This window comes from Plectropomus leopardus, chromosome 5, assembly GCF_026936395.1.
Source record: "Plectropomus leopardus strain MGB_pleo_1.0 chromosome 5, ASM2693639v1, whole genome shotgun sequence".
NCBI classification, from domain to species: Eukaryota; Metazoa; Chordata; class Actinopteri; order Perciformes; family Serranidae; genus Plectropomus; species Plectropomus leopardus.
In genome coordinates this window covers 29,728,058-29,741,532 of record NC_142180.1, presented here as the reverse complement: position 1 = coordinate 29,741,532, position 13,475 = coordinate 29,728,058, and the positions used below count along the sequence as shown (strand labels likewise).

Here is a 13,475-nt window from a genome sequence, read left to right as displayed (position 1 = left end):
GAAATGAGCCATAGTTATTGTTATTAGAAGCTGTGTTTTGGCAACTATGAATGAATAAATGACTATTTTATTTTCGTGTCTGGTCATTTACATAACCCATCCCTCATGGGATTCTTCAGACACATTAACCAAAAACAAACTGACAGTTCTGGGATGTTAACCATCATCCAACAGCACAACACATAGAGACCATCATCAAGCAAAAAAAGACAGAACTCACACAACCAACGCTTGGAGACATATATCAAAAAGACACAAAACACAAACACGACCCAGAGTACAAGATACAATACAAAGATCTAAACAAGACAAAAATACATCTAAATGAATCACTACCAAACCGATCTGAACACTATTTGATCCAGTTCACATCACAAAAGACCGCAGTCCATACAAAACAGAGTCAGAGGGATGCATCAAATGTTACCTTTCTTCTCCATAGCTGAAGCCTCCTACAGACTGTGAGATTTTAGTATTCTTCTAAGTTTAGTGCAAACTACGCTGTGCAACATACATCTAATAAACTTGGGTACAACGTCACGTTTGATGTATGTATACTGTACGATAACAATGCCTACTCAACAGCAGACTACCACATGTGCCATCAACGGTAATTTGCAAGGACATAGCGTCACTAGCCTGCATCATCCATCTAGTGAAAAGACAAAACTGAAAACAAACATGAAGCCAGCCCTCGTTATAGTGCCATATACTGTATGTGTGTCAAAAAAAGTCTGAAGTTAGTAGATGCAGGTCGTAACAGCAGTCACACAGCGCGATGCTCGCCCCCATTTTTGAGTCACAACCAAAGATATTGCCATGTGTTCTGCATGTTTGGCCTCTTTTTTTTTTTTACAAAGATATTTAATTAATGTACAATTTTCCATACCTATCAAATCTAAATCAGGAATGCAAACTTAGAAAAAGAGAGAGATGACTGGTTGCCCTCTAGACTATAATCAAACGTGGGTCAAAAACTTGTGTTGGGTGCTCATGGAAAACAGGAACCAACAGGAAGGAAATCCAGGCACCCCAAAAATGTGAGGAAGAATCCCATTAAAAAGCCGTTATTGTAGCAGCTAAATCATTAAAAAAGCCAACATGTCTACTGGTCTTCGTCAGGGCTTTAAAAACAATGTGAACTTTTTAAACAATATTTGTCGTAAATTATGACATATAGGGTACCATAGAAGAAGATCATATTCATTTTCCACCTCATTTAGTTCACAATACTTGCAAATTATTTCATCTTCAATCACACCTCTGGGTCTTTCAGTTTCAATAGATGGTGGTTATATATCACATCTAAGTTCTGCCCAGAGTGATCTCTGACTTTTAGGTGAGGGGTTCTTGACATTTTAGGCTATGAGATGTAAAATGTCAGCTGAAAACAAAAGTCTATGTGTGTTTTAGTGCCGATAACAAGAAAGCACTCATAAAATATATCAAAATATCACAATGTCTGGTCTAACTGCTAAGTGTCTCAGCCTGTCATAGATAGCCACTGTGGCTGCAGCTTGTGCATCTGCCCTCCTCATTGCAGAAATGTGTATTTTCTGGTTCCAGTAAATGCCAATATGGTGGTAAATGGTGCACCCAAATTGAAGCTTTAATGTTGTTTCTGGAGACATAATGGGTTACAGTCGTGTCTTTTTGTTTTCTGCAGTCTGTGGGTGACAGGTGGTGATAAGTCTAAGTGCCGAAGGCTGGGGAAAAGGCAAGAGGAGGGGTAAGAGAAATTTTGTTCCTGAGGAGAAGGTGGTCATAAATCTTAGCTACACCCCTGGCTCTGTCTATATGTCAAACCTAGTAATAAGATGTACAGCTATACTATGCACATATCATATTACTCTTTCAATATCGATTCATTTCGTAGGGTTGTTGTGTTGCTGACTTGACACGACTCTAACTACATTAATGCGCCACACACATTACACAGTAAAACATATTAAAACATTAGTGTGTAACTTTACCTGCCTCTCATTCATTTAGCTAAGTTAGCTGCTAGCCTAGCTTACCGATTCCTTGCTAGCAAAGATGAGTCGGGAATTTCTGTCCACAGCATCAGATGCAAATGGATGTCAGGGATATTAGATAAACATTACCGACGGGTATGGTTTATTTTTTTTTTTAAAAAAAAGGTAATAAAGTACCCATGTCTGCGGCGTCCATCCCGTAGCTAACTCCAACCACCGTGTCCCCATCATCGGATGCTGCGGCCCCGGATAGCGGGCTCCCGTCCCTGGCCTCCGACAGCCCGACCGCTCCCTCGGCTGCTGCTTCCATTCAGCCTTCCGGAGGAAAAACAGGCAAGCCCTCCGAATGAAAGACCCACAGCGGCGGCGCGATCCCGGCGAGAGGACGGGGAAGTGTGTCGCTTGATACGCGGCGGTGTTCACACGGAGGAATATGTGATAGTTATCCACAACGGTCCCCTCATCTGTGCGGTGTTTCCTCACGACGGCGGAGCAGCGTCCGTCCGCTCCTCTCAGGTCCACTGCACCGCACTTGCTGCTGCCTCTGTGCCGCTGCTCACAGGGTTTTGTTGCCGGGCACGGTGGCTCCCTCTGCAGGAGGCCGAGGGAGCTGCAGCCAGGAGCTCAGAGCCTCCTCTCTGAATCACATGCAGAGGTCAGCTTTATTTATTTATTTTTATGTGTCTCTTTCTGTATTCATTTTGCTGGTTTTACTCTATTTATCTGTTCTTTATCCTTCTGATGCCCTGTTCTTACATCCTTTTATTTTTTAAAATGTATCTACTTGTTCACCTATCTCTTTTAAAACTGTTTTTATTTTCTTATCCTTGCTTTATCCCTACTGATGTGATGTGATGTCATTGTCTTGTATTATTTCTTTTTTGCTTTTATTCTTACATTAAAAAAAATCTTCATCCGTAGTACTTAACTTGCCTTTTATGATCTGCCTGTTTTATTACTTTTATTCATTTTATTTGCTTTATACTTGTTGACCATTTGTATTCACATTTTATTCTTGCCTTTTTGTTTGACTTCTGCAGACCTTTCTCTGTTTGGCCTGACTGTTAATATGTGGGGTGTTTTTTTTTTTTAGTTATTTTCTTATTCTCTCTATATATACTCTTTATTTCTTTATTTCTATCTTTTTTGTTCTGAATTAAGACACTATTATATGTTATGTTATGTTATGTTATGTTATGTTATGTTATGTTATGTTATGTTATGTTATGTTATGTTATGTTATGTTATGTTATGTTATGTTATGTTATGTTATGTTATGTTATGTTATGTTATGTTATGTTATGGCAATCAGTCTCCTGGATTTTTTAAAGTAAAATCCTATTCTGTGTCACAGCTATCTCTACTGTGTTTATCTCCCAAGAAAGCACTAATTTGTATCATAACAGCGCCTGTCAAATAAATACGTACTGCATTGCTGTACTTCTGAATGAGACCAATGTCCAAAAGAAAGACTGTGACATAAAAACATTGTTCTGCCCACAAGAACAAATCTCACAGTTTCATTTTAAGCTCTAGCGCTCACTCATAAATGGTTTTCTGACACACACTTGCATTTTTCAATGTGACAGAAATGGATTTTCTGTCTTTTTTTCCTCCACCATTTCCACAGAATGAAAGATCACTGAGCACTACAAAATTGCAAAACACAAACACATCTGTTCTATTAGCAACACCAATCTAATACCACATGATATGACTGAAATGTGGATGTTTTCCTGACAGACAATAAACAACACAGACAAAAATACCATTAGAACAATATCTTTTATTATGAAAGAAATGCCACGCATTAATCTACTAAAAGAGTTTATGAACCATTTAGAGCCTATTTCTCCTTCTCGCCACAGAACCAAGTGGATACAAACTTGGTAATCCTCCCAGGAGGTTTGCACGCCATTTTCATCAGGCCTGCTCTGCCCGCCATGCGGGTTTATGAACAGACCGTCACTGGTCTGGGGTGGACTCAAACTATATCCACTGGTGTTTGGAGAGAAGGAAAAAAGAGCTATAAAAGGCGTTAGGAAGACAAAATGGAGGCATCAGTCATCAGTTAGATGTTTACAAGTATCTGCCAAGATCCTTTTCCACCACCTGGAAGGAAAGCAAGAGAAGCTGACATCAGTTGTGCTAATGAAAATACATAAACAACTGGAGAGACGCAACAATATGCACAAAGTGTGTGAGTTATGGCAGTAAACAAATCTTGCAAAGTTTTAATGAATTGTGGACTACAGATGTCAGTTTATATAAAAAAGGTCAATTCAAAAGAAAGTAATCTCTCAGTTTTTCCCTTTTGTTTATTCATTCAACATATTAATTATGTACACAGTGTTATATCTAGTGGTTTCACATGAGAAGATGCTTCCCAGTGTCTCATGGCCTCTGAGGGCAAATATTGACACTGCCACATATTGTTTATTATTGTTATTGTTATTGTATGTTTGTACGTACACTCGGATCATCCAGGGGTCCATATCTCTTCATCACCTGACCCTCTCTGTTGATCAAAAACTAGAGAGGAAGAAGAACAAGAGAAAATTTAAATTGAGTGAACATGAAATTTACAAACTAAAAAAGTACCACAGCTAAGCAAATGGAAGGCCAGGATTAACAAAATCTTGATCATAATAAACAACAGGATTAGGAATCTAGCTAAACTGTTTCATGTGATATGGAAGAAAATACTGAAAGCAAATATGATACACAAAAAAATCCTAAAAATATGTATTCTTGAACCAAATGTTTTTCTATTTACTTTTATTGATTTTACTATAATAATAATAATAATAATAATAATAATAATAATAATAATAATAATAATAATAATAATAATAATATTTTTTCTTTTTAACTTTTTAAATGTTGGATCGTGAATTGGGATGGGAGCTAAATACTGTAGGTACTGTAAAAATGGATTACTCCATTCTCTTTTTTTCTTTTCTGAGAACTTTATTAAGAGATTTTAGTTGAGCAAGTAAAGATTATTATAAAAACTAAAACAGCATCACCAACAACAACAAACATTTTTTTTAAAAAGCATTTAGGCTTCCTCCAGTAATTGTTTGATACCGGGAAAATATGGTATATTGTTTCATGATGACAACAATATAGATAAAGAACACCTTCTTAGGACTGATGATGCAAAAGAATAAGAATAGAAAATTAATTGTCAGCTCTATCAACTCTAAATCTATCATCAATATCTGTCTTTCTATTAACAAAAAAAACATTTACCTTGGTGAAATTCCACTTGATACTACTGCAGGAGTGGAAACAAATCACATGTTAGGAAATATTCACAATAATTATCAATTGATGTAGAGGATCTGGCTCTTATTCTATCAAAGGTATCATGTCAATATAGTATCAGTATATATCATCACTTACTTTCCCAGGAAGCCTTTCCCATTAGGCTGATCTTTCAACCACTTCCACAAAGGATGAGCATCGTCCCCGTTCACATTAATCTTACTGAACATGTCAAACTGGGCGTTGTGGGACTGAGCAAACTGCTTGATCTGAGCATCAGTGCCGGGCTCCTTCAAAGGAAAACAAGTTGGGAGAAATGAGTGGTCGACTCTATTCAAGCCCTCAGCTGAAGTGTCCTTCTAAACCAGTGAGTAAAAGTTGACTTCATTTCTTATATTATGTTGATTTTCCGTGGTTACATGTTTGTGAATGTCATGGTTACAAAGTGTTTTGTGAATAAACACATCTGTATCAGTAAAAAATACATTATAAGGTCTCTTTTGTAAAACGCACATTCCCAGTGATATGACATGCTCAGTTCACAAGCTCAGACCTGTCCTAGCGTTGCCTTTTATCAAAACACTGTTACACACCTGGTTCCCAAACTGGTTAGAAGGGAAGGCGAGGATGCGTAAACCTCTCTCAGTGTACCTGGCGTGCATGTCAGCAAACTGAGAGTAGTTTATTTCGGTTTTACCTCATTTAGAGGCAACGTTGGTGATGATGACAACATTCCCCCTGAAAATACAAAGAGACACACACAGTGTTTCAGTGATGGCAGGCTTGTGTTACAGGATGCTGCAGCAAAGTTAGGCAGCCACAGATACATTTACCTGTATTTTTCCAAGGAAACCAAATTGCCATCAATATCTGTTGCTGAGAAGTCATAAATAGACGTAGCCGTCTGCCAGTCCTCTGTCGGAGCAGACTGTTAAAAAAACAAACAAAAAAAACAACTTGAGAAATGGGAGCTTATTTTAAAATACACTTTTATCCTGCTTAATGCATATTAGATAACAAGTAATGTCGCAGATACTGCACAGATATACACATTTACCCAGAAAATATACCTTTAAAGATTCTAAATATCTATTAAAAAAAAAGTTTGCAACTCATTTGAAAATGAAAACAAATATCTCACAGGGGTTCATTTATTTGCACAATAATAATAAGATATAAATTATATAAAATAGACGTAACCTAATTTCAGTGCCAGTGAGGAGGAACACTTATTTGTCCTCCCCTATTTAAATAACAAAAAAACACTGACATAACTCCTCAAAATGAAAAACAAATAATAAAGAAACAAACAACACATAAAAATACATCTTTATACACACACAAGAAAACAGTGATGAAAGAAGAAGAAAAAATAGCATAAATAAATATAAAATGCATAATAAATGGATCAAATATCATATATAATAAATGAAAATAAAACTAATGAACACATCCAATGATCAACAAAAATTAAAGTTCAACAAAATCTGAAATTGTACAAAAGCAAGTTCCCTTTTGCAATATAAGCCAGAGTTTCCGTCCTACTCTCATTTTTTCTTACCATAGCCTGCAGCAGGACAGAGAAAAGGACAGCGGACCCTATCAGACGCATGACTGCCCTTCAGTAAGGTCCTCTGAAGGCAGGACGCAATCAAATCTGTAACCTCCCTGAGGGGCTTAAGGTGCAACTTCACTGTCAGATCACAAATCAGCTACTGAGAGAGAGAGCACGATCCAGCGTCCTCATGTAAAGAGAGCGGGTGATCATTAACAGAATTGATAGGCTGTGATTCTCCAATAGGTCCCTCTCTGCTGCTGACTAATAGATCCACATCAGAGCTGCACATGAACTGCAGTCCACAGTCCACAAAGTTATCATAATCTCTTCACAAAACATGACTCCTTTTAAAGGCAAAAATTAGGCTGTGTGGGGTTGAGCCTCACGTGGCTGGAGCAAAGGACAACAGTCTGAAGAAACACATAAACTTGTTAGGTAATGACCTTAATATCACGATGAAAAACAAAATAATTACACCAGTAAATCAGCACACGTGATAAACTCAGAAATCTTGCCCCATAAAGTCATAAAGACTGAGCCCAGTTCAGTCAAATAATCATAATCCGAGAAAACAACAGAGTTGGTGTTTCAAGCAATTACAAAATACTAATCTATGTTTTCTGAACTCAAACAGGTCTGTACTCGCCCACGAAAATCTAGGCTGCAATAACAATCTGGGAATATCAGTACAACCAAAGCAGTAGTTAGGCAATACACTGATCTGATTTTTACAAGATTATTTCACAGTTTTCTGGCTACGTGGGAATCATGCTTGTTGGCTTGGTTTTGACTAAAGGTTACACCCTATTCCATTAAATCTTTACAGCTGGGCAATGTATCAATATTATATGAAAATTGTTATATGACACTAAATATCATCTAAAACTTTGGATATCACAATATTGGAAATTATGTCTTTTCTTGGTTTTGAAGGCTACATTACAGTAAAGTGACGCAATTTTCTGAACTTACCCAACTGTCCTAGTTGATCTGTTATTTGCTTTTCATTATATACACATTATTGATGATTAATTGTCAAAAATCTCATTGCCTTAATATTTTGTTAAAGCACCAAGTCAACCCTAAAATCTTATTGCAATATAAATATTGAGGTATTTGGTCAGAAATATTGTGATTTTTGTACTCTCCATATTGCCAGCTCTAATAGATACTTTACTGTGCAATTCAAATTTAGAATTAAGCTGCAAAAGATATGTGTTAATGAAAATAACAAATGAAATATGTTTTGAGAAAGAATATTATTTTAAGAAGTACTATTGTCAATTGACAATATGGAAGATAAAACAAAGATTTCTATGGTTTGTGCAAACTTATTTTTGCATGATAAGAAAAAGCAAGCAGAGGAGTCCCCTTAATATTCATGTAGTAGCCAAATTGTATGTTCAGTTACATACATATTTTTACACATCATGTACAGCTTATTCTAATACAGCTACATTGGGCAAATTTAAAATAAGACTTTATTAATCCCACACTGGGGAAATTCACATTACAGCAGCTCAAGAGGCAAAAGCAGGAGAAAATGAAATAAAAGCGATATCAGTGCCAAATGATAATATAACAAAAATGCAAGTTAGATAAAATAAAATAATATGAAACTTATATACACCTTTTAGTCATACAGATAGGCCTATAGTTTATCCTTGATTGATGCACAGGTTATTATGTTATAGTACAATAGGTCTAACATAGTACTTTGCATTTTCTATTCAATGTGTAAGTTTTTGACTGTTGCAGTACTTTGCTTTATTTCCATTTTTCTTAATATATCTATTGTATATTTAATGTATGAAACAAAAAACAAAGCAAATTCTGTGTAAGTGAAACCTGATTTGCAGTAAATCCTTCTCTGGTTCTATTCTGGTTCTCCAATTTCCTATTAAGAGAACTTCATAATTCTTCCCCACACATTTATTTTTCAGATGTATTACTTATTTTACTTCACAAAATCCATATTTTATTACGATAGTTAGTGAAACTTTGTTGCATAAAAGATGCTGATCAGCTGAGCTTAATTTCCATTGCTTGCATAATAAAGCTTCATCTGTAACAGGCGACGACCTTGTGTTATAAAACCTATCAATGACTGAACATGACTGTTGAGCCTATCAGCTGGAGGCAGCAGGCAGATGAGGGTACTGCTGCACAAACATCCGGTTTTACAAATCACATCAGCTACCTCTGTGCTATGTTCACACTTTAAACACCCTTTATTAAATAACATGCAGGAACATGCTAAGATGCACTGCCTGTGTAGTGTTTATAATCGTGCACCAGCAGTATTGACAGACAAGAAAGGATTATAAACGGTATGAGACCGTAGATCGTTGTGCGAAGTCACGAAAATACCGAATGGACATATCGCCCTGGAGACACTAACTTCACCCCCCAAAAAGCATTATTACTTATTTACAGATTTATGCGGTAAAACAGTGGTTACAGCTGTTTCAAACATTTCTGTCATGCAAATTAGAAATCAAAGGAGCACCCACACCACACATACCAAGCAGCTACCATGTAGGTTTACGTTACCGTTGGGGATAAAACAAAGTACAGTACCATCGCCAGTAGTACTCCGCTGGTCGCCACAGCCCCAAAGATCAAAATAACAATTAACGGCCTCATTTTTTTCTAAATTGAGGCCACATTTATTCCAATCAATAGCTCTACTGTCGCTGCTGACTCCGCCCTGCAGTTTTGTTGTGAAACATCGGTGTGTCTGAATACAACCATTCATAGAATTTATTATTAATATTATTATTATTATTACCACGGTAGGTAATATCATTATAATGACGACAAAAGTGTAAAAATTATTTATTAAATAATTAAAAAAAAAAAACAACTAATCTTTTCCAAAACTCCACCCATACACTACTTCCGTCATCAGCCTGCGTCGCTCAAATCGGTAACGTGCGTCGCGTTGTTCACAGGAGCTGAATTGATAAATTAACAAAATAAATAAACTTTCAACTAAATCCAGAGTAAGTGAACCATTTGAGACGATATGGATGACGAAGAAGAAACTTACAGACTATGGAAGATTCGTAAAACCATCATGCAGGTGCGTTAAATGTTTATTTTTCTTTTTCACAGCTTGCTAGCTTAGCATGTAGCTTAGCTGAAGCAGAGGTTCCGCTCTGTGCTGTTGGATACTTCAGGTTTTGTTGATTTGTTTATTGATCATTTGTCTCTAGCTGTTGATTTTGTCTGTGTGATTAAACAGCAGGAAGTGCCATTTAGTTTACAGAACTGGCATTTTCTTTAAAGAGTCACATAATCAAAAAGAAATAATATAGAAATAATAAAATAAGTTAGTCGTAAATGAAAGTAAAAAACACACAATGCTCCTACGTGAGAAGAAAACAAAAATTAACAAACGTGCTGAGGCTTGACATAGAAATTAGTAGTTAAATAACAATGTGACAGAGAGAGTAAGTGTAGCCACATCACGCAGGAGCAAAGTTGTCAAAAAACAACGTACACGAGGAAAAAGTAACGCAGCTCACTTAACGCCGCACAAATTTAATGAAGACAACTTTTCCATCCTACTTGGATCTTCGTCAGTTCAAAATGTTTAAAAAGATGAAACAGCACCTGTATTTGTACGTTATGCACAGCTGGTTAACCGTCTGAACCACTCATGGTGGTTAAACAATTAACAATCAATAAGAAATTACCCCAAAAAACGACAGAAAAGGTTCAAAGAGAAGGAAAACAGTGATGTAGAGGCTGTATTGCAAAATATTTAACATGTCTCAATTAATAAAAAATATAAAGATTCTTTATTTCACAGTTCATTTTTATATCAAAATACTTTGAAATTCATCATCTGTTTACCTAACCTGTATTAAATTGTATTTCATTAAGGTTGAAGTTAAATAAAGCATTGCATCTTAAATAAAGGTATAAAATACATCAAAAGTAGCAGTAATGATGACATTCACAGTAGCTGTTCTCTTTTATTCAATAAAATGATTCCATATTTTGATAAATTGTCATGTTTTCCACTTCACAATACATGGCAGTCTCTGTAAAAGCCACGTAGTTTGCAGTCTCTTTCAAGCATAAGCTCACAGGGAGTATTTGCATATTTTTCCAGAACAGCAGAGTCATTATCCTGACATGAAAAACCCAACAGTCTATCAGCACTGACTGCTGCATAGTGTTGACAAATAAGTTCTTTACCTAAAAAGAAAACTTTAGGGTGTTTACCTAAAATGCATAGGTTTGCTTGTAGGGGAATATTCTCACTCACCATCTGGGATATGCTTTGCAGATCAAGTTAATGCCAGTAGAGTTTTTCAGAGAGCACTAACCTTACTCCGTCTGTAAAACCCACACCCCAGGACGGAGATTTCAAACCCTAAATAAAGACCTAGCGTCAACCGTAAAGACCAATAATGGAAACCCATACATTGCCCTCTAACTACTGACAGAGGTGGTTTAAAAGCTGGTGTAAAACGCTGCCTGAGCACACTCGCTTTTTCAAGTTTGCCTTTAAATATTATAAACTGTTCTGTCCTTTCATTGACTTAACAGTCTCAACTTTACACCCTCAGCTGTGCCATGACAGAGGCTACCTAGTGACACAGGACGAGTTAGACCAAACACTGGAGGAGTTCAAGAGTCAGTTTGGAGACAAGCCCAGCGAGGGTCGACCCAGACGCACAGACCTCACAGTGCTGGTGGCACACAACGATGACCCCACTGACCAGATGTTTGTTTTCTTTCCTGGTACGTTTATACCTATTAATAGATACTAGGTCTAGTATTTCTTTATGAAGATACACAAATTTTCCTGGAATTAAAGATGATGCCAGAATATAGCCTTTAATGAGCAAAAAATGTGATCTATTTATGGCTATGCCTATGTCACATATGTCTTTATTTTCACTTTTCAGAGGAGCCCAAGGTGGGAATAAAGACGATTAAGATGTACTGTCAGAGGATGCAGGAGGAGAACATCACACGAGCCATCATTGTTGTTCAGATGGGCATGACACCGTCAGCCAAACAGGTAAACATCTACATGATATTTAACAAACACAAAAATATATACAAAAAAGATAAAACGTGATTTCTGACCGTCTCTTGCAATGATTCTTTTTGCTATTTCACTCTCTGTCTGTTTTGGTTCTTGCTCTCTCGGTAAATTCATTTAATGATTCCTTACAGTCTCTAGTTGACATGGCCCCCAAATACATATTGGAACAGTTTCTACAGCAGGAGCTGCTTATTAACATCACAGAGCACGAGGTAAACAACAGACCGTAATAAATTCCCAAATGATTTTCTGGCTCAGATCTATAGTTACATTTTTGGTTTGATGCATTTTTCTTTGTTTCTTTCAGCTTGTTCCAGAGCACATTGTTATGACAAAAGAGGAAGTGACTGAACTGCTGGCAAGATAGTATCCTTACACACACACTGTGATATTTAGTTATTGAATTTAAGATTTTTTTAAAATCAGATTTGCCTGCAGAAAATGCACTTGGGTCATTTTCTTGGGATTTGTAAGAAACAGCAGTTGATTTAGCTAAAAAACACCACTGAGCTATATCTAGTGTCTTTATGAGACTCAACTCTAAATGAAATGATATATTTGTTATCCCTAACATTTTTACCTCAGTAAATTGAAGGAAAGTCAGTTGCCGAGGATCCAGGCTGGGGACCCTGTGGCCCGCTACTTTGGCTTGAAAAGGGGGCAGGTAAACGTGTCCAATAATGATAATAGATACAAATTTTAATTATTAGAAGCGTGCATGGTGTTGTCTGACCTTGGATTGCTTCTCTGATAAAGTGCTTTTCAATAAAAGAGTGTTAGCACTAAGATAGGTTTTTAGACCTCTGATTTTTTACAAGACATGTTTTAGACATTTAAAGGCTTATTCTGGCTCATAATGATTTGAGTCTCTTAGGACTTGTAGCAATGTTGCAGGTTTTCAAACCTCAGCAATTACTTTGATTAAAACAATGTTCTTAGTATTGATAGGAACGGTGTCCAAAGACTGTAATAAACAGTACTTTTGTAAACACACATCGATTATTTGCATGTAATGTGTCAGCAGCTGTAATTCAAATGAACCTAAACCCATATTCAAATACAAGAAACATGCAGATTGTATTGAAAGTTTGCCCAGAAATCCAACAATAACAGTCCAGTCTAACATTCTGCTTTTTTTTCTCCAGGTAGTAAAGATCATCAGACCTAGTGAAACAGCCGGGAGGTACATTACATACAGACTGGTTCAGTGACAAACAGGTGAGTGCAGTTTGTTACAAAAGGTTGAGACAGTCACGCTGATAAAACACAACCTGTGATTTTAGGTGCATATATATATATATATAAATATGTACACATACACACTTGTGCACAGTGTTGTATTTTTGTACTTTTTGTTTTGAGCCAAGACGATGATGACAAAACTCTACTCTCAACTTTTTTGTTTTCTATTCCAGATATTTTCCCGCCTCTACCTTTAAGAGGTACAGTGAAGGAAGCAGACCGCGTTACATCTCTCATCTCTCATCCATGGATTATTCCTTTGATTCTGACTAGAGTTTAAATTTGAGTTTTTCTTGTAATTACCAATTTTGTAAAATAAACTGTTGAAAAAGACATCAAATGGTTTACACAAGATGATTTA

The 13,475-nt window shown here is 36.5% G+C and overlaps 3 protein-coding genes across 9 annotated transcripts in view; 1 reads left to right on the top strand and 2 right to left on the bottom strand.

Moving 5' to 3' along the window:
* The window catches only part of pip5k1ca (phosphatidylinositol-4-phosphate 5-kinase, type I, gamma a), a 63,627-nt gene extending 61,194 nt beyond the window's left edge, over positions 1–2,433 (bottom strand). For all 6 annotated transcript variants that reach the window (XM_088077904.1, XM_088077903.1, XM_042482431.2 and 3 more), the window contains exon 1: positions 2,154–2,433. In XM_088077904.1, coding sequence (XP_087934030.1) covers positions 2,154–2,286 — 133 coding nt within the window. In that variant the 5' untranslated portion in view covers positions 2,287–2,433. The remainder of the gene's footprint in view (positions 1–2,153) is intronic.
* Positions 2,434–3,742: 1,309 nt separating this feature from the next.
* Positions 3,743–9,527, bottom strand: gpx4a (glutathione peroxidase 4a). 2 transcript variants are annotated; one of them, XM_042482411.2, is made up of 7 exons: positions 9,385–9,527; positions 6,080–6,174; positions 5,840–5,984; positions 5,385–5,536; positions 5,232–5,256; positions 4,449–4,508; positions 3,743–4,088 (listed from the first exon to the last, which is right to left on the bottom strand). In XM_042482411.2, the coding sequence occupies exons 1-7, from the start codon at positions 9,448–9,450 to the stop codon at positions 4,056–4,058; spliced, it is 576 nt and encodes a 191-aa protein (XP_042338345.1). In that variant the 5' UTR covers positions 9,451–9,527; the 3' UTR covers positions 3,743–4,055. The 2 variants fall into 2 exon arrangements, with proteins under 2 accessions (XP_042338345.1, XP_042338348.1); XM_042482414.2 differs by lacking the exon at positions 9,385–9,527 and adding an exon at positions 6,808–7,097.
* A 175-nt stretch (positions 9,528–9,702) lies between these two features.
* On the top strand, positions 9,703–13,454 carry polr2eb (RNA polymerase II, I and III subunit E, b). Its single transcript, XM_042482405.2, has 8 exons — positions 9,703–9,889; positions 11,388–11,562; positions 11,730–11,845; positions 12,004–12,084; positions 12,180–12,238; positions 12,458–12,536; positions 13,018–13,090; positions 13,288–13,454. Exons 1-7 carry the CDS (start codon positions 9,833–9,835, stop codon positions 13,081–13,083), a joined length of 633 nt encoding a protein of 210 aa, XP_042338339.1. The 5' UTR covers positions 9,703–9,832; the 3' UTR covers positions 13,084–13,090; positions 13,288–13,454.
* Positions 13,455–13,475: the final 21 nt, after the last annotated feature.

Bases quoted from the DNA above. Each gene is read 5' to 3' on its own strand.
- polr2eb (XM_042482405.2), top strand. From the start codon at position 9,833: ATGGATGACGAAGAAGAAACTTACAGACTATGGAAGATTCGTAAAACC. The intron at 11,846-12,003 runs GTAAACATCTAC...GATTCCTTACAG, and splicing joins TGACACCGTCAGCCAAACAG to TCTCTAGTTGACATGGCCCC. The intron at 12,537-13,017 runs GTAAACGTGTCC...TTTTTTCTCCAG, and splicing joins TTGGCTTGAAAAGGGGGCAG to GTAGTAAAGATCATCAGACC.